Genomic DNA, 19887 nt, shown 5'->3' with positions numbered 1-19887 from the left:
AGGGGGCAGTAAATAATAAATACCTTCTAATCTGGATGTGAGGAATATGTTCCCTTTGCAGAAAGCGCCAGAATTGGACCCAGTCAAAGTAAAAGTTAATGTAAAGTTAATGCACTGTGGACTTTAATTTAGAGGCATTTAAACAAATTGTGCTGGCATGATGATCTCTCTGGACTAGACAGTAGCTCCCACTCATATAAGTAGCCTATTACATCCACGCTCCCACTCCAGGAAACCGGAAATCAACCCTTTAAATGTGTCATTGCGCATGCGCAGCCCTCTCACGTCTTCGACCTCTACAACTACACGGTAAGAACAGACCTCTCCTGTCACTAACTGTGATTGAGTTAAATATACGTTGCCTATGACCGTGATACCCTGTGTAGCTCGGTGTCTTAGTGGCTGTAGTCGTGACCACAGCACTGGTTTGTTCTCTGGATTGTCAGATCGTTAGTTTTTAGCGTCATTGCTCGGGTTGCAGCTAAAGTTGACCTTATATCTGTGAGTGTGTGTGTCCACTTAACATTGTACTTTCTCATCAAGCAAACAAGTTGCAGGTTCATTCACCTCACCTCATTGTTGTGTTGCATGTATTGCTTTCTGCAGACGCTGAATCAACGCCAGCTCCTGCGGTTGACCTGACCAATTCGTCCTATCGTGATGTATGCCTGTGCTAAATTCGTCTCCACGCCCTCTCTGGTGAGTTTGCGTGAATGGATGGATATGACAAATTCGTGTGCTTAACCGCGCCTCGATAGTTTGCAATAAGCCACTGTTATAATGTAGCTTGCTAACACTGGCATTAGCTGTGTAGCCTCTTTGACCCTCTGCCAAAGTCAGCTGGTGTTCCCACCTGCAAGGACGTCCTATAGTGGTGAACGTTATCAGGGGAAACCTAAATCTATCCATTATACACACCTTTCGAAACTTATATGAATCTAAATTAAATTCTTACTGAGAAACATTTGAAAAATGAAGTCATTATGAATTAATCTGCTGATTATTTTTTCGATTAATCAATTGGTTGTTTTGTTTGAAAATGTTGAGAAATACCCATCAAAACTACCCTGAGCTCAAAGTGACACCTTCACGTTGTTTCAGTTTGTTAAACGTATTAAAAATAAATTCAAATAATTAAAAGTGGAAGGAGAAAATTGCCACATTTGAGAAGTTGAAACCATGAAACACTTGTCATTCATTTTCCCTTCATGTTATTGTATGCAAACATCTGACCATGTAAAGTAACTGAAACTACAGGTAAGTGTAGTGGAGTAAAATAATTAATTAATATATACATTAACAATAATATATTGTTGTTGTCAGTGTAACATGCCAGTAAATCACCTTATCACAGCACAACTGTCTAAACTAAATGTGTTATGTCTTGTTTTGTATTGCAGGTCCGTGCTGGATCTCGGGCACTGTACAGACCACTCTCGGCAGCAGTAGTGTCAGATGCCAGGAAAGCAGAGGTGAGCAACTGTCTGTACTAGGAAGTACACCTGATTAATTGACACTGAGTGATGACAGAGGAGGGGCACTCTGAAGCTATCACAACTCCAGTCATTTTTTCTTTTTATCTTACCCATAACTACCGTAATACAGTACTTAAAGATCCAAAGCTGCATATGATAAAATTATTTAATGTAGCTAGCCAACAAACTGACTAAATTTTACCATTAAAACAAAAACAGACTGGTGAGGTGACAAAATAGGATTAGAAGCTAAATCTATCATACCTTACATTAAACGTTTCCTATTGAGAAGTACTGTTGAATGTTAGTAATAGCTAGCAGATGACAGTTAAATTGAGCTTCATCGTCTATGTGGCACACATTAGCTGCACATAAGTTGCTACTGTTATAATAAATACAATCCAAATTCTGTATCAGTATGTGAAGTTTCCTTCACATTTCTAAAGCTGCACTAATGCGCAATTGAGTTTTTATAGAACCATAATCAAGTATGTAGTGGAGACAGATTCAGGGGTCAAAGTATGGCTCTGGCATGAACTAAACCTCTCTATACATAACATAGAAAAATATGAAGTGCAGCTTTGTGATTCTCTACTGCTTTTCTTTTTGCTAATCTCATTTATTTTTTGTTTTTCAGACTGCTTCACTCCTGGCACCACAGAGTATTGCAGCCTCCCAGCAGCAGCAGCTGGCGGTGCGGGGCTTCCAGACCAGTGCCGTGAGCCGTGACATCGACACTGCTGCTAAATTCATTGGAGCAGGAGCTGCCACTGTGGGCGTGGCTGGATCTGGAGCCGGAATCGGAACCGTATTCGGTAGCCTTATTATCGGATATGCAAGGTAAATTAAATGCATCATATGTTATTTTAGGATATTTTTAAAATCTCCAACAAGAAGGGAATTTTTTCAGTCATGTTTCCCAGCTTATTTGTCTGTCCAAGCCACAACATCATAAAATCGTATGATTTAATTGATAGTGTTTTGGCCAAAGATCAATTATTTAGATTTTGGCGGCTCAGATCTGGCCAGATTTCTGCTATTAGATGATTGTTTTTAGCAATATCTATATAACTAACGGAGGCATATTTGATTAAATTTGTATGTTATCTGGCCAAGAGATAAAATAGAATTATTTAGTCACAAGTTAAGTCTTTTGTGGGGAACCTTGGAGGATGCTGGGATTATCTGCTCACTAAAATGTCATAGCACTTATAGTTTTTTCTCATTTTGTACCTCCAACTTGTCTCAGCTGCCTCTTTCTTTCTCAACAGGAACCCCTCGCTGAAGCAGCAGCTGTTCTCATACGCCATCTTGGGCTTTGCTTTGTCTGAAGCTATGGGTCTCTTCTGTCTGATGGTTGCGTTCCTCATTCTGTTCGCCATGTAAGCCAGTTTGGCATTCACTGTAAAGGGAAACGCATCATCAACGTTAATGAGAATTAGTAGTTTGAAATGTCCTTAAATGGTACTATGATCTCAGTCTAGCGTGTTGGTTATTATTGTGCATTAGTGTGAACACACTGATGTATGAAACTCTGGCAAACCCAAGTCATTTTAAATGATGGTTTTGTCAATATGTTGTATATTTAATCAAATGTTTTTGTTAACAAACATGCAACCAATAACAGAAGTAAAACATCTATTCCTCAATTGTGCGTGTACATTTGTAGTGAATGTTTGGGTTATTTGTGTATGTTGATATAGATTCAGACAGGCACTGTGCACAAATAGAGAAACCTCCAAGTCTAATGGTTTCCTGGCTGTGACCTGGCAAAGACAACAGTCCCACATAAAATTCTACATACAGCTCATTAAGTTTAAAAACTCACCTGTGACAGTTAGACGGATTTCATTTTCTGTCTGCAATAGTAGGCTCATGTAGGGAAAAAAATTACCTAATCTTCAAAGTTCTGGTTAAATAATTAGTTGGCCACTTTTATGACTTCAGCCCTTCAGTATGTTACATAAAGCTGACAGGGGAAAATGAGTCAAAAGATTAATTTTGCTGTTATTGAGCAGCAGCTTGTATCTTTAGTTTGTATTTTTGTGATCCCACAGCTGTCCACCATCTGTTCTGAATGATAAATTGTTTGTCTGAGGCAAAACCAATGTTTAAACCAAATATTTCCAATGTACAGCCAGGGAAAACAAAGTGTGTAGCAGCACAGTTTGGGGAAAATACACTGAATTCAGATGCTTTTCACCCAAACATTTTATCATTCTGGGCAGAGTGTAGACATCTATAGGATCACAAAAATGCTGAACAAAGAAGGTTGGTTTACCAACCGCGTAAAGCAGGAAACTGCCAAAGGGCCCCATAAGTTCCAGGTTCACTCCATATTATTTGGGTCTTCATGATTTGACTAATCACCAGTCCTCCATCTGGTGGCCTCTGTATCAAAACCTAGTTTAAGACTTTGATTTTAGTTTGTATTGTGGTCATTTGTTGTAAAGTTGTTTTTAATCAAAGGGCTTTAATTTCTTTTTGTCAAACAAAAACCTCTGGCAAGGTAGTCCATCATGGGAAAACTGTAAAGCTGCAACCAACAGTTATTATCATAATCACTACAATTATTTTCAAAGTTATTTTCTTTAATAATTGATTGTTCATTGTATACTCATTAGTCCCTGAAGCCTGAGTGAACATATTCAAATGTTTTGTTTTGTCAGAACAACAGTAAAAACCCTAAAGTTTACAACGTAAAACAATCACTTACCAAATTTGTTGTTGTTGGTTTAGAGAAGTGGTTGGTTACTGGTTAACTGGAGAAATAATGAAACAATAATTCAGGCCGGACATTTTGACTCCATCCCATGTTAAGCTGTTCACACAAACTACCAGACTGCCCATTTTTTGGACTATCCCAAATTATTGATGTAACAGGTACCAGACTGCAACTGGGAAAATGCCCCATACAAATGTACAAGGCTAGATACAAAATAATTAGCCAACACTTAAATAATAATAATAATAAAAACTAATGAGATACAGAGTTAGCTCGAATGCTCAAATTATTATCTTTATATTCAACATAAAGCATTTCAAAATGTGTTTTTGACTGACCTGGTCCCTTCCCGCCAAACATGTAGCTTATTTTGCAGCATTAAGCTAGGTCTATGGCGATGGCCTTCCTACTTTTTATGCTCTCCCTCTCTGCTTCACCTCTCTTTTCTTCTGACTATGACGACTGTCCATTTCACCGGGCAACTTGTCCAAAATGTTATCTGGTAAAGAAGATAGACGGTTGCGACGCAGAGAAACGTGATAACGCCATCTGGAAATCTCAGGTTGACGGCGTGTGGGAATAGGTCAAGTAAACTAGTAGGGGTCAACTGAGCTCCTGACAACAAATCTTTTCTCTGGAGCCCCATAGAAGGCTCATCCGGAAATAACAGGTAAAAAAATAACATTTTGCTTCCCAAGATTTACGCTGACATGCTATGTGAACTAATCGGGAGATAACAGAGAAATAACATACTAAGCTGAAATATTTTCTAAAACAAATAGCTCGAACCGGAACTAATCATTGGTTGAAGGTGCGGGAGGACGGATTTGCGGGACGTACTTGTAAGTGTTTAGCGTTTACCCATATTTCGTGAACGTGATTTAACGATAATTAAAATATATTCTGGCATGTAAGGTCTGCCGAAGAAACAGAGAACCGAACGTCTAAATAAATGTCTTCAGTACCTCGGTTCTTCGGTGCGTGGAGGATAATATGCCTTAAAACTGAGAAGCTAACGCCGACAACTCTGTGGTGGTTGTGGCCGTGTCACCGTCACACGGCTCCGGACGTTGTTTTAGAGCCGGACGAGCAAAAAGGAGTCCGTATTAACCAGGTAAACAAAGCAGGGGTTGCCTTTTGGTTATTTGTTTGTAATTATATTATCTCCTTTGCTAGTTTTGCAGTAGGTAGGTTTTATCAGCCAACTTCTGCAATAGCTCTTTACATGTAGCTTACTGACCCTCTCTGGTACAGCAGCTTATTATTGCTCTCTGAGCAGAAGTGAAGTCGCAACAGTCTGACTTACATTTTACTTAACTTTATAAAACCCCAATAGTTACTGAAATGCATGCAGCTCACTTATTTGACCACTAGATGGTGCAGTATGGGTAACTTTAGGGGAAGATATGCTGTTAAGAATTTTTTGCATTCACTGAACTGATAAAGAAAAAAATATACACTCACCGATCACTTTATTAGAAACACCACACTAATACTGCGTCCCCTTACTCTCAAAACAGCCTCAGTTTGTGGCATGGATTCCACATGAAGTTGGAAATATGCCTTTGAGATTCTGGTCCATGTTGACATGATTGCAACACATCATTTCTACAGATTTGTCAGCAACATATTCACGGTGCCAATCTTGTACCACATCCCAAAGGTGTTCTACTGGATTCAGATCTGGTGACTGGGGAGGCCACTGAAGTTCACTGAACTCACTTCATGTTCATGAAACCGCTTTGAGATGACTTACTTAGTGACATGGTGCCTTATCACGTTGGAAGTAGCCATTAGAAGCTGGATAAATTGTGGCCATAAAGGAAAGCATGTTGTCAGCAAAAACAGACAGACAGTCCGTGTCATTCAACACAATTAATTAGCATTAAGGGGCTCAAAGTGTGCCAAAAAAACATTCCCCACACCACAACACCCCCACCACCAGCCTGGACTGTTGACACAATGCAGGTTGTGTCTGTGGATTCATGCTGTTGAGGCCAAATTCTGACCCAACCATCTGCTGCCTCAGCAGAAATACAGATTTATCAGACCAGGCCATGTTTTTCCACTCTTCAACCTGAGATTTCTGTTCTTTGCTGACAGGACTGAAACCCGACATGGTCTTCTCCTTTTGTAGCCCATCCAACACAAGGTGCAACGTGTTGTGCAATCTGAGAAGCTCTTCTGCTCATCACAGTTACAGAGTGGTTGTCTGAGTTACTGTAGCCTTTCTCTCAGCTCCAACCTGTCTGACTATTCTCCTCTGACCTCTCTCATCAACAAGGCTTTTCCGTTCACAGAACTGCTGCTCTCTGGATGTTTTCTGTTTTTTGCACAATTCTGAGTAAAAACTCTAGAGATTGTTGTGCATGAAAATTCCAGGAGAACAGGAGTTTCAGAAATACTCAAACCATCTGGCACCAACAATCATGCCACGGTCAAAGCCACTGAGATCACTTTCTTTTTCCTATTCTGATGTTTGATGAGCAGTAACTGAAGCTCCTGACCTGTATCTCCATGATTTTATAGATTTCTCTGCTGTCACATATTTGGCTGATTAGATAACTGCATGAATAAGCAGGTGCACAGGGGTTCCTACTAAAGTGCTCAACAAGTGTAAAGATGAGTTATGTAAACTATGCCGGTGATACCGTAGTATATGATAATTATAGCCAAGTTTGGCCCAGCTACAATACGTCATTTTTGAGGACATTTATTATCTTGGTAATTTTGTATAGTTTATTGAGGTCGGATATACATTTAGTTCCTAACAGGACAGATTTTACACTCACTGTCAAATGGGTAGCAATGCACGACAAGACAGGACAGCAGTTTTTCAACTGAAATCTACAAACTTAAAAGGAAAATCCACTTTAAGTACAATGGACATCTTGTTCTTTCAGTGCTTTTGGTGGGTAAAAATAAATACATTTTACATGAATGTAAGGCTCAATGTTCTGAATCGGAAAATGTATCCACCAATCTTAGTGCTGTAACAGTTTCATATAATGTCAGTTATGCAGCTCTCTACAGTGGGCTCTTTAAAGGTAATTTCGTGCCTGTTTAGGATTTACTGTACCTTTTTTTTTAAAGCATCTTCCGTACAACCTGTTTGTAACAGGTAACCAAAAGGCAGAAAAAAGAAAGATCTTCATGTCGACCGGTACTGGACCTTTTTGACCAGCAGTACAGTCAGGAACTTGGAAAGTTATGGGCGTCTGCAAGGTAGATTTTGTCTAAAATAATTATTGCAGATTATACAAAGACAGCGTTTTTACTCTTCTTTCATTGGGATTTCCTTTCTCTTGCAGATCAGTTCTCCTGAACCCTCACTCCTGGCAATATGGGGTCATGCTTAACCGCTTCACAGCTGTGACAGATGTCACACAGATTCTCCAGTCACAGGGCTTTTCCAGGTTGCTGCCTCAAACAGATGTCTCCACGTTGCTTTCCGATTCTCCCTCACCAGCGTCAAATTCTGAATACCAGACAGGAAAAGACTCTCACTTCATCTCCAAGTGGCCTCCTGATGACTCCCATCCCCAACCTGACAGCACCTCTCATTCGCTCAGTCAGAACCTTCAGTCAGAGCCGTTACTCAGCTTGCCCCGTCCTTCACTACAGTGTTATATCCACCCATATCCACTCCGATTTCCTTCTCAGGCTCATAGGCCTGGTCAGCTGAAGCAGTACTACCTCCTGAATGCTGCCTCCCTGCTTCCAGTGTTGGCTTTGCAAGTCAGAAATGGGGAGAAGGTTTTGGATCTTTGCTCTGCCCCTGGGGGCAAAGCCTTAGCCATACTGCAGTGTGCAACCCCAGGTAACACAAGTGTTTTTAAGGATTTATATCCTTAAAATAAAATAGTAAATATTGGCATTTGGTATTTTATAATGCTTGATCTTAAAGTTCATTTATCAACCCATGTATTTAATAAATAATAATGGTTAAATTGTAATTAGGCGGAAATGACCCCAAATCATAACTCCGTGTTTTAGCAGATGGATGCTGACAGCCATGCCATGTGTTTGGCCGTTAGAGTTTTTCACAAAAACATCTTGTTGAAATGTGTTGAGGTTTGTTTTTAAATATTAAAAGCATACTTTGCATATAAATTGCTGCTGTTGATTCGAGAGAATATTTTTGTCTGGTGTGAATAGCCTATTTGGTAATAAGTAATGCTGCTGTCTGTTGTGTTCCAGCGCTTCTCTGCTGCAATGAACCAGATCTTCACAGACGGGACTGGCTGACCAAAACTCTGGAATCTTTTCTGCCTCACTCACTTAACAGCAGAGTGATAGTGTCTGCACAGGATGGACGATGTTTTGGGCAGAGTGAAGCAGTAACATATGATAAGGTGGGCAAAGAATTTGTGTTATGTTCATGGCAGATTGTGATTGAATGCAGAAATCCAGCAGCGTTTAGTCAAAATAGAAGCCACGAAGAAGCAGAAAAAAGGCTGGGAGGAATCAAAGGACTCAAAGAGACTGATAATGGAACACTACTTGAGAGTAAGACACAGTTTGAACAAAGCCGGAAATGCACTAGAATAGTAGAAATACAGTGCACAGTTTCAAGCTGTGTTGTGTCAATGATATGATTTTGTAAAACAGAGGACAGATTTTTGGGAAGATTCTTTAGCCGAGGTGTATAGTTTCAGAGGCAGTTGAGATTTTCTACACTGAGTAATAGGACACATTTGTTGAAGAGTCTTTTTTCACTCTGACTGAGCATAATTTGTCCCTTGATGATTCAGGTGCTGTGGGGAAAATATAACCTGAATTTGGATTATTTTCCAGACCTGCAGCATTTGTCTTTTCATCTGCTTTTAACTTCATTATCTATTTCAATTTTCTTACTCCTTCGATTTCACTTTTCTTTTGTGACCCTTTCTGTGTCTCACAGCCATTACACTTTTGAACTCTCTGACTCAGACTCCGAACTACTCACATGTCTGTCTTTCTTTCCGTTGCAGGTTTTAGTCGATGCTCCATGTTCTAATGACAGGAGCTGGCTGTATTCTTGCAGCAGCCAGCAGGGGGAACAGAGACTGAAGGAAAGAGCCAGGCTGCCTGCGCTCCAGGCTCAGCTGCTTCAGTGAGTCCAATCACCTACATTAAAAATGTCTGCTATGTGTTACAGTTGTGGTATTCTCCTATAGTCCATCATGTTATTACACATGATATGTGATATAACCATTCATGTTTGAAAGTGGTAAAAGCAAAATTGAAATATAACATTATTTTGGTTCAGATGAGGAATTAGGAAACATTCACCTGCACTGTTCTGCTGTCCACAGAATAGTGTAAATATTAAATAGAAAAGAACGCAAATTAATCACAGTGGAATCTTTGTCTACTCTTTCTAGGTCTGCACTGTCAGCTGTGCGTCCGGGGGGCCTTGTGGTCTATTCAACTTGCACACTGTCCAGCTCTGAAAACTATGCTGTGGTTGAGACAGTTCTGAATAACTGTCCTGAGGCTGAACCTGAAGACTTGTGGGAGGAGATTGCTGTTCCTTTATCCAAATACTTTGCATTTACTTCTGCTCAGCCTGGTCATGGACAGACATCTCTGGAGCCCTCCCTGCAGCCACAGAATGGCGCTGTGTCCTCTTATCACCACAGACTTGGCATTTTAGTGGTTCCTCAGCCTGGCAAGACCTGGGGACCCATGTTTTTGTCTCGGATTAGAAGAAGGAAATAGTGGGTATCCTGAGCAAAAACAATATGTAGAAACAAATGGCTGAACAGCAACATTTCCTTTTGTTAGATGTGGGGTTTTTAAGATGCAAAGTGCCTCCTAGAACTGATTCACACACAGAAACAGACAAACATACTAATACACATTTAACCTGTGCCACTTATAGAGGAGGAAAGTAATAGCAGCAGTAGTTTAAACATGCAGATACAAACATTTCAGTGTGGCCACATGCAGGCAAAGAAAAGTCATAACTGTTGCAGTTTTAACACTTGGTCACCTGCAAAAGAATGTTTGTTGCAGCTGCGGTTTTTGCTGTTTAAAGCAGCTGTCTGTGTGTGTGTGTGTGTGTGTGTGTGTGTGTGTGTGTGTGTGTGTGTGCGCCATGAGAAAACAGAATAACAATAGAACATTGCTGACATTGTTCATACTGACCTCCAGTGATCTGCATCAAACATAGACCTCAGGCAACATATATTTATTTAAGGCATGTGACAGTGTGAAAGGAGTTGGTCGTAGCGATTACTTAATAGAGAATTATCCAAATCTGCAGCTCCTCCTCGCGGCCTCACAGAACTTTATAGCTCATTGTTTGGCTGTCCAACCGCAACTTTATTGTTTTGGTTTACTCTCATACTGTTGTTTTCAGCCACAGCAGGGAGCTGTTTTCAGTTTAAAAGCTCTAAGTGGAGCATTAAGCAGCTAAACAGCCAGGTAGTTCCCTTATCAATTGGTAGAGACCGAAAACAGAGCTAAAAGTTGTATTCAGAAACATGACTCCAAATGAATTATAACGTTGCTTTGAAATTCCAGGCTATGTAAAAAAAAATAAGCAACTTTGGTAACAAGTTTTCCATACCGACTTAACAGGTGATAACACGTTAATGTTGTTTTAACAACTTGTTTCTGCTGACACCAAGAGCCGAAAAAAGTTTTCTGTTTGACTCTTCAGCCCACCACCTTATTATTCATTGTTTTATGATTTGTATTCATTATTTATTGTTCATTAAATTAGCTGTCCAATTAGATGAAACCGACTGAACTGTTTCTCAAGTGCTTCACATACACACTGTGTCCACAGCGTATAATACATTTGGTACGATAAGACTGCAATATTCTACGGTGTGAGATTGTATTATTAAAAATTTATTGACAGTTTATTCTATTAGAAGTGAGTGCTTCTTTCAGTTTGTGTGAGCTTCTAAATACTCTTTGAGGGGTAGTGAAGGAATGAGATATGAGATTATAAGAGGAAGCACCACAGAAGCTCACATTCAGAATCTCCACCTTGCATGCTTTGAGTCAGTAAATTAGCTTGCATTCATTAAATTTGGATTACCACTTGACTTAAGTCATCACTGAATCTTTTAAGTTTCTATCTGAAACCCCATGACTGATATGTTTATTGGCCCATGTTTGTTTTTTTTAAATATCTAAGTGCCATAACACTATTAAATGCTTTCAGACTTGACATACTCAACAGGAGGCTAAAGGTTTCCTGTCTGAGAGATTAGTTTAATAACCATGAAATGTGAGAGCAGTAATGATATAATTAACACACAGTTTCTGTCTGTAGGAACTGTGTCTCTCTTCATATCTGCCTGTCCCCCCCCCCCCCCCCCGCATTAACACAAGCTTTAAGCCTCACCAGAAGCAATCTTACATCTGTCATCATACCTCCCTTCAGTGTGATTGAGAAGGCAGTATCATATCTTACAGTGGCTCATTACCTGGGTGGTTCTTGTGTCATGCTTGAGTGAAGAGTAGACTGTTTCATCGCAGTGATGTAGCTTTTCATCAGGTGGTGATTGCGCAGACCAGAAGCTGAAAGTGTTTTGAAAGTAACTATAGACAATAACACGCAAGAATTCATATATTTTTAGATTTTGACGATAACAGACTGACAAAGTATGCTGTTGCAGAAGCAGTTATGTGTATAAACCATTATTTCTTCCTCCCAAATATATAAGGCTGGTGATTCAGAGTGAGCCCATGACACACTGTCAGGGATATGATTGCTGAAATAGGAAAGCTACAAGAGCCTTGCACTGGTTTCATATAACTACTCTGCACGGCCATAGACACAAGCATTATTGGGTGCATTTATATAGCTATTTTTATTGGCTGCCCTACTTTTGCTCCACTTCTGTGTGTCTCTGAAAAGTAGCTCCAGTGTCTGATATGAGAGCATCATTACACCACCACAACATCAACACAACTTAAAAGTGGCGAGATGTGGAGATGAAGTGAGTCTTCATTGGGGTTAACCATGTTGCTGACCTTTATGTGAACTCTTGGTTTGTTGATGTTCCTCCTATTGCAGTGTTTCCTCAAGGGGAGAATCTCTAAGCAGCTTTTCCACCACTTCAAAGGGAGAGAATGTAGGCCTGCTTTGCATAATCAGGTGGGGAACAGCTTTTTGCCAGAGAGGCAGGAATTAATTTGTGGCACCGCCAGATGTAATCATTAAAACCCCAGTCATTGACAATAAGGGGAGAGGAGGAAGGGAAATTAGAGGAGGAATTGTAGGAACAGTGGATGGAATGAGAAAGAGATATAGAGAATGGGATGGTCCTTAAATGCCAGAGGACACTATCGCTAAACAGCTGTTGATAGGGTCCATTTTTACAGTCAGCTATGTTTGAACATGTTGGCACAATGTTAATCCTTACTCCTCTTACCCTTTCATTATATATGTGCTTCACTATTTATTGGTGAACAAAATGATGACAACACATCATGAGAAAGGATCTGAAATTTAGATGATCACAGTTATTTGGGCGGCCACATATATCAGTCAGACTGAAAGCCATTTAGCAATATGTGTAGGCTTTAAAGTCCCACTCACAGCCCGTAAATGTACTGTTCGGTTCAGTCTCTCATTAACCCTGTATCCAGCAGCAGGAAGCAGTTGTCAGCCAAAAAAAAAAAAAGATCTCAAAACCACAGTGAAAAACTGTCAATGCTTGTGGTTTAATTATTTGGTATAATTTTACATATCTTCATATACACATTGCTGTGCAGAATATCACTGACATCGAAAAGCGTTTGTGCTGCTAACATCCAATCAGATTCCAATCACCATCTGTCAGTCTGATATTTTGCCATTTCTGAAAAATGTTTGACTTAAAGCGTTTGACACTGAGTGTGCTGGACAGTTAACAAGTGGGTCTATAGATTTGGTGCCTTTTGGGGTATCCATCATTCATTTCAAATGTCATCATTTGTCAATATTCCATCAGTGGAAGTGAGAGACTCAGATTGCTGCTCTTGATTGATTGTTACACCACTAATCTCTGAGGGGAGAAAAGTCTGCGAAGAATGAACGCTAGTAGAGGTGACGTCAAGTCACACTCCGCATGCACACAAAAACATTGTGACCACCATTGTGGTCCAGCCATAAAAAGCTACTCAAGTCATCATGTTGCCACTTCTTCCTAGACAGGTATAAGACAAACTAGCAGTAAATATGACACTTGAGAGAAAGACAGCACACATTGATTGTTGTTGTTATTGTTGTTAATTGTTTTTGTGTAATCAAAATGCAATACATCACATAGAAAAACAATTAAGGGCTTTGAGGACTGACTGGATACAGAACCAAATTTACTCTTGTGTGGTTTATGGCCTGTCAGCGCAGACAGACAACACCAGAGGAAAATTAATAGGACAGGAGAGAAAGTGAGAGGATGACTGAAAAACTTATGCTCAAGGAAAGGAGCACAGAAATTTCCATCCTTTCATCTGCTTTTCACCTGTCACACATAGACTCCAAATGCAAAAGAAACTCTAGAGCAAAGAGAAATAAAATTGGGTTTGTTTGCTTTTTGTTTTGAGATTTAGCAGAGAGGGTGGTGGTGATCCCAGTCTCTTCATCCTGAGTGACAGGCTTTTAATAGAGGGCAGCAGAACTTGGATAAAACTATAGTTGAATTGTAGTTTGGATGATATTTAAAAGTTGTATCCAAGTTTCCAAGTTTACCATTTCTTCAAAAGTTGTCCACAGTTTTAAATCAAAGGGGATTTGTGGTCAAAAGAAGATGTAAAAAAAAACAAAAAAAACAAACTCAAGAGCACTTCAAGACCAACTGCAGTCTGGCCCCTGATAAACTATACCAGGAAGTAATGTGTTATTGTTGGATGTTTCTCCCATAGACCTCTGTGAGTCTCTGCAGCTGCAGGGAAGGAGACATCCATAACAGCTGCATGAGAAGACAGAGCACAGGCTTAGCAGAGTGAAGGCAGGACAGATTACCCCAGCCCAGACATTCATTCATCCTTTGAGGAAAAGACAGAATTGATCAGGAGATATAAAGCTAAAGCCTTGGACAGTTTTGCAGAGAAATGAGATTTGAGAGAAAACCACCAGATCTTTTCAGTTTTAACTATCATGTCATCATTTTTACACAAATGAAATGTAACTTTGAACAGCAAGCAGCTGTAAAATGGTCATAAATTATGCCAATTTTAGGATGTGAGTAACTGCTTCATTAGTAACTGCTCCAACAGTGGTTGTTACCCCTGTGCCTGGCTATAGAAAGAGAACAGCAAAAGCAACTTAAAACCAACCAGTATTACTAAAGAAAAAAACAATACTTATGAAAAAATTAGAGGTTAGCTAAAAATGCATGTAGCATAGTTACAGTATGTATGTCCTTTTGACCAGCCCGTAATAATCATATTTGACGTACTGAACCCTACTGTTTTCAAAAATTTTAAGTTAATAATCCAGTCCTTAATTTATTGCTATGTGAAATATACTGAGTTTGTGTTTGAAAGGGGAAAGTGTCAGATTGAACGCAATGCAGCTTGAAAGGAAAAATAGTCTCAAGTTTTGACTTTAGCAAATAACATGGATTTGAAAGCAAAATATTCAAGCCATAGTATTTTAATTATTGTCATATCAAGACCTGAGAAACTTCTAGTTTAACTCACAGTTAGAAAGATGGAAAGTGCTCAATTTTAAGCATGTTATGTTCTTACAGAACTAGATTCTGCCTCTCAACATGCGATAATGAACTGCTGCAGGTTCGGCTCAACATCAGGGGACTCTATGCTTCATTATCGGTTCAACATCATTTTAGAAAATCTTTCTCTCATGCCAATACTTCTCACGTTAACCAGCTGCATAGCTGCAGGTCATGTGTATTTGGGATATACACTGAATTACTGTGTTAACACTTATTTGACCCCTGCACAGATCCCTGCAATACACATGTCCAAGAATAAAATGTTCATCCGGAAAAGGTGAACCCATATAGAGTTGCCTCATCTCAATTTCCACTTCACTTCTTTTAAACTTCCAGACTTCAAACCTTGTTGAAGTGGTGACTCCCTGAGTGAAGGAAAAGCACGAATAATAGATTCTTCACCCAAAGGAACAAAAAAGGGGAAAGAAAGTCAGAGGGAAGAGGTACGAAGGGGCTGATTAACACGGATAGATTTCGTACCAATACAGGTTAAAAGGTCATCAAAACATTAGTGGGGGATGTTATTCAAACGGGTGTCACTTCATCAAATTAAGAACATATTCCTGAGCAGTTTGAGGTAATTCAATAGTAATGGAGCCCTCCTGGTGCTTACTTTTAAAATACTTAGATTGGATATTCAATAGTCTATTCGTCAGATTTTATGCAAGCACTTAAGCACTTACATATGATATATTTATTATTCATATTCAGCCAGTCACAGTGGAATATGTGCAGTGCTGCAGGATGTCATCTCTCTCTTTTTTTCACACCCTCTGTTTCTTTTTTTGATGAAATTTGGGCAGTTTGCCTTTTAAATCTGCCAATGATAGAATTACACTGACCTAAAGTAATTAACTGATTTCTTTCTTTGGCTACTTTGATTTATCCCAGTGATGCAGTTTGGTGCAATTTTCTTCTTACAAAGAGACGTTTCTTTCCAAAAAGCTTTTATCTTACGCATAAAACAAGACCATGCTAACATGCACGTTATGCAGTTGCGATGTTTACGATGTTCATTTTCTTAGTTCGGCAGTTGGTTAAAAACCAACTTATTGATCAAACTGATGGTGGCACTTGAGGAAAAGTAAGAGGATCACCAAAATCATTAGGACTCATCCTCTGCATGTCAGGAATGTCTGTAGAATCTTTCATGCAAATCTATCCAACAGTTACTGAGATGTCAGTATTGACCAAAGTGTTGGTCTGACTGCCACTGTCATCAGCACTGCCGTGCTCTGGCTAAAAGATTTGTCATTGGTGCAAAGTGAGTGCTGCATCATTCCTCGATGAAGACATGTTCATTTTGACTGCAGGTTTTTTTTTTTTTTTGCCAGTTAGCATGTCTCAGTAGTCTTTGTGCTGACCAGACAAGCGCAACGTCTGCCTTGTTCCAAGGGTTTCACAAGGCATACAGAAGGTGACACTAAGGCCAATGCAGCGCATAATCTGAAGTCAGCAACAAGGCAGGTGGCAGAAGGGAAATGTCTTCTATTTATCCTCCCTGTCGATTTTTTCTTTACCTGCCTCCCTGTCCTTTCTGTGCTTTCAGAACTTGCTATTCTCTCTGTCTCCTTGTCGCTGAATGACTTTCTCTCTGCCTTCCTCTGTGCCTATGTATTTGGCTGTCTTTCTCTACACCCCCCCCCCCCCCCCCCCCTCTCTCTCTCTCTCTCTCAGAGTCAGCCTTTGATCTTGCCAGTCCTAGCACAGAGGTAGACAGTGATGCTGTATGGCTTTTCTCTGCCTATTAATGTCTTAACTCCTGCTCTGCCTTTTGCAGGAGGTCTACTGAGACATCATTTCCCCACACGGCCAGATCTAATGACAGGCCTGGACACCCTTAATCACAAGCATACTGTGTGTGTGTGTGTGTGTGTGTGTGTGTGTGTGTGTGTGTGTGTGTGTGTGTGTGTGTGTGTGTGTGTGTGTGTGTGTGTGAGGAATAAGGTAAATTCAAATGAGGTGAGGAACTGGTTTGAAATTCCTATAAACTGAAATAAATGTGGTGACAGCACCAAACTATAGCCTGCTGTTTGTTTCCATAATACACAGCACACAAGCCTGTTTTAATCTGATGCAAATAATCATTTTGTTGCATAAGATCGATAAATAAGTTGTGATGAAAATATAGTGACACTCAAATGAAGAACACGGGGGGACATAGAATTGTAACTTCACACAATAAGATTATCACATAAGCCTTTTTGTTACTGTGCAGGATAAATGAACATATGAAGGCACCAAAATATTTTACCCTAAATCATCATTGCACCTTTCTGTGATCCTAAATTTCAAATCATTATTTCTCAAGAAAAATGGTAAGAAAAAAAGTCCCTGTGGCAATAAAGTAAACAGGTAAATTAAGATAAATATCCATTAGAGAAGGCACCAAGATTGCTTTTCCAGTGTCACAGAAAAAAAATAGTATAAAGAGAGCACGATCCTCAGAAAGGGAAGAAATTAAAGAGCTGAAGATTTATTGAATCAGCTATGAAATGATGCTCAGCCACACTAACATTTTTACCCTTGCAGTGGCTGTATTCAAACTTGAAGGAAACAAAAACACCTTTAAATGTGGTGCTCCATACAAATATGGACGTAGTCCAAGCAGCAGCTTTTTAAATTATTTCATCAACAGTTAAATGCACAGATTTAACATCGTCAGGGTTATTTGTTATGTTATCTCTTGGTCTGGAGGTGGTAGTTGTGAGTGTAGGAACCAAGACTGAGAGAACTATGTGACAAAAGAGGGAGCCACAAATGTGACATCATCTGGGATCTAGATGCTGCTTTAACTAACAATTATTTTAATAATCTACTATTGCTAATTTCTCAGTTGTTGTCTTAAAAAAATGTCAAAAAATAATGAAAAACATCCCATTCTCAAGGTGAAGTTTTCAAATAGCTTGTTTTGTCTGGTCCACTCAACAACAATTCAAAATACAAAGATACATGTTTAGTTTAATCAGTGGATTTCCTATGAATTGACCAATCGATTAACTAACTACTTGTTTCAGATCTATTCTACTCTATGTTGAGTTGAACAAAAATCATTACAGAAGAAGCAATGAACCAGAGGTAGTAACATTTTTACAGACACCACAGCAGTCATGGGCTAAGATAGAAGTCAGTTCTTGATTCCTATTATTCCTATTCATCACAATGTCTAATCTTATCCTAATAACCTACACATAATAATTTTTAATCAACCTAACCCAACCTCACTATTGACATTTTTTATTATCTTACCGTGACCACAATCTTCCCTAAGCCAGATCAAGTGATTACAGTCACCTAACCTTAATCCCACTCTAGTTGCCGCAATAAGATAATGTTTGTTTGTTTTTTGCAAATATATACAGATACAGTTGTAAATGAGCAAAATTCAAAAAAGATAAGTGTGCTTTCCTCTAATGTCTCTCTGTGAGCCAGTCATATGTCACTCTCTGTCCCCTCTCCCTTCCTCTTCTCTCTCTCCCTGCTGTCCATTCATCTTCTCTCTCTTTCCTGGAGTGATGACTCAATTATCATTCCCCACACACGTGGCTTTATAAGTGAGCAAAAGGGAGCATGACTTCTTAACCATGTCCAACCCCCCGCCCCCCCAAAAAATAAAAATAAAAATAAATAAATAAATAAATAGATAAACAGCCCCATGGCTGTCAGAGTTCACTCAGCTCAGTAGTGAATTGTGACACCGGTAATGTAAGAGGTTTCTGGGTTGGAGCGGAGCTTCTGATCGATTCAGTGAACTCAGTACATAACGACGGAGGAGGGTAAAAACTTCAGAATGAATGTATGAGGGAGTCAGTTAGTCATAAACTCAACTTCCTATAATAACTGATATGAACAATGCAATATCATCCAATCTAGGTTTTGTATTAAAATACCTTATCATCTGGCTCCGACAATATGAAATGACTGAAAGTCATTTATCCCAGCCTTTCCACTCATCTGCCTTCCAACTGCACTTGCTTCTTCTGCTTCCCTTTATACCCCCATCTCCCTGTTTCTGACGTCCCACTTTCTCTCCTCCCTCAATCCTTTCCTTCCCTAAGTGCTAGCTCCCAGTCTCGAGCCTCAGGGATCCACATGACTTGATTGTGTTTTGATGTTCTTGTGAAACTTACAAGTGCACTCAGCACTCAAGACCCATAACATACATTTTCAAGACCGTGCACCCAGAGGAAAAGCGACTGAGGAAAAAGGAAGAGTGTTCACTATTACCGTTGTCGGGACAGTGCAGGCCTACACACTCGCAGCTGCATAAATGCACACAACCCTGCGTTAGGCAACTATACATGTGAGGGCATTTGTAAATCCCTGTATCCTGGCCTTTTCAGGTCCTGAATCATGACCCAAGTGTTCTGGACTGAAAAATGCACATTGCCTTTTTTGTTGTTGTTGTAATTTTACAAGTTCCTTTTTTTAACCTATATGCCAGGTATCATTCATTTTATTAGTTATACATGTGCTTCTCATTCTGTGACATATCAAAATGTTTCCAGTGAACAAAGCCTATGCTTCATGGCCCCTAAGTAACCATAAGTAGCATTGCTAACCACGGCCTTACATGTTTAACCCCAAGTGAAGGTCTGATATTATCAAGATGAGTGTTCACAAGTTAATAACAAGTAGTATTAACAAATCATTCATACAATTTAAAAACTGACTCTCATTTAAACGATAGGTTCACACTTTTTCAAGTCTCAGGTTATTAGCTGCTGTTATCTCTCCTCTGTCCATGCAGAGATCCCTGGCGAAAACAATTTCAGTGTAAGAAATGTCAGACAAAATCCACACTGGCTGCCTGACTGGGTTAGACAAATCAAGTGGGTATCTTCCAAAGGTAGTCTGTTTGATACAAAATTCCTTCTTTGTGCAACAACAAATAGATTTTGCTTGCTGAGCCACAACAAAGGGATGATACCATAAAGAGGGAATTTTGAACTAAAAAGGCTTTGGAAGTTATCTATACTTGATTTTCCTAATCCAGACTGCTGAAACCTCACATGAGCAT

At 39.6% G+C, this 19887-nt stretch overlaps 2 protein-coding genes across 2 annotated transcripts; both read left to right on the top strand.

The window, feature by feature from the left end:
• Nucleotides 1–243: 243 nt before the first annotated feature.
• On the top strand, nt 244–3124 carry LOC111238367 (ATP synthase F(0) complex subunit C3, mitochondrial-like). Its single transcript, XM_022767829.1, has 5 exons — nt 244–309; nt 607–699; nt 1401–1472; nt 2113–2315; nt 2747–3124. The coding sequence occupies exons 2-5, from the start codon at nt 661–663 to the stop codon at nt 2859–2861; spliced, it is 429 nt and encodes a 142-aa protein (XP_022623550.1). The 5' UTR covers nt 244–309; nt 607–660; the 3' UTR covers nt 2862–3124.
• Nucleotides 3125–5045: 1921 nt separating this feature from the next.
• On the top strand, nt 5046–10950 carry nsun3 (NOP2/Sun RNA methyltransferase family member 3). The gene is made up of 6 exons (XM_022767875.1): nt 5046–5314; nt 7322–7425; nt 7512–8020; nt 8401–8555; nt 9174–9295; nt 9567–10950. The coding sequence occupies exons 1-6, from the start codon at nt 5153–5155 to the stop codon at nt 9901–9903; spliced, it is 1389 nt and encodes a 462-aa protein (XP_022623596.1). The 5' UTR covers nt 5046–5152; the 3' UTR covers nt 9904–10950.
• Nucleotides 10951–19887: the final 8937 nt, after the last annotated feature.

This window comes from Seriola dumerili, unplaced genomic scaffold, assembly GCF_002260705.1.
Source record: "Seriola dumerili isolate Sdu_G_001 unplaced genomic scaffold, Sdu_1.0 BDQW01001299.1, whole genome shotgun sequence".
Taxonomy (NCBI): Eukaryota; Metazoa; Chordata; class Actinopteri; order Carangiformes; family Carangidae; genus Seriola; species Seriola dumerili.
The sequence above is the reverse complement of the archived record's forward strand: the minus strand, read 5'-3'. Positions and strand labels throughout refer to the sequence as shown.

Bases quoted from the DNA above. Each gene is read 5' to 3' on its own strand.
- LOC111238367 (XM_022767829.1), top strand. From the start codon at position 661: ATGTATGCCTGTGCTAAATTCGTCTCCACGCCCTCTCTG. The intron at 700-1,400 runs GTGAGTTTGCGT...TTTGTATTGCAG, and splicing joins TCGTCTCCACGCCCTCTCTG to GTCCGTGCTGGATCTCGGGC. The intron at 2,316-2,746 runs GTAAATTAAATG...CTTTCTCAACAG, and splicing joins CTTATTATCGGATATGCAAG to GAACCCCTCGCTGAAGCAGC.
- nsun3 (XM_022767875.1), top strand. From the start codon at position 5,153: ATGTCTTCAGTACCTCGGTTCTTCGGTGCGTGGAGGATAATATGCCTT. The intron at 5,315-7,321 runs GTAAACAAAGCA...TGTTTGTAACAG, and splicing joins AAGGAGTCCGTATTAACCAG to GTAACCAAAAGGCAGAAAAA. The intron at 8,556-9,173 runs GTGGGCAAAGAA...TTTCCGTTGCAG, and splicing joins AAGCAGTAACATATGATAAG to GTTTTAGTCGATGCTCCATG.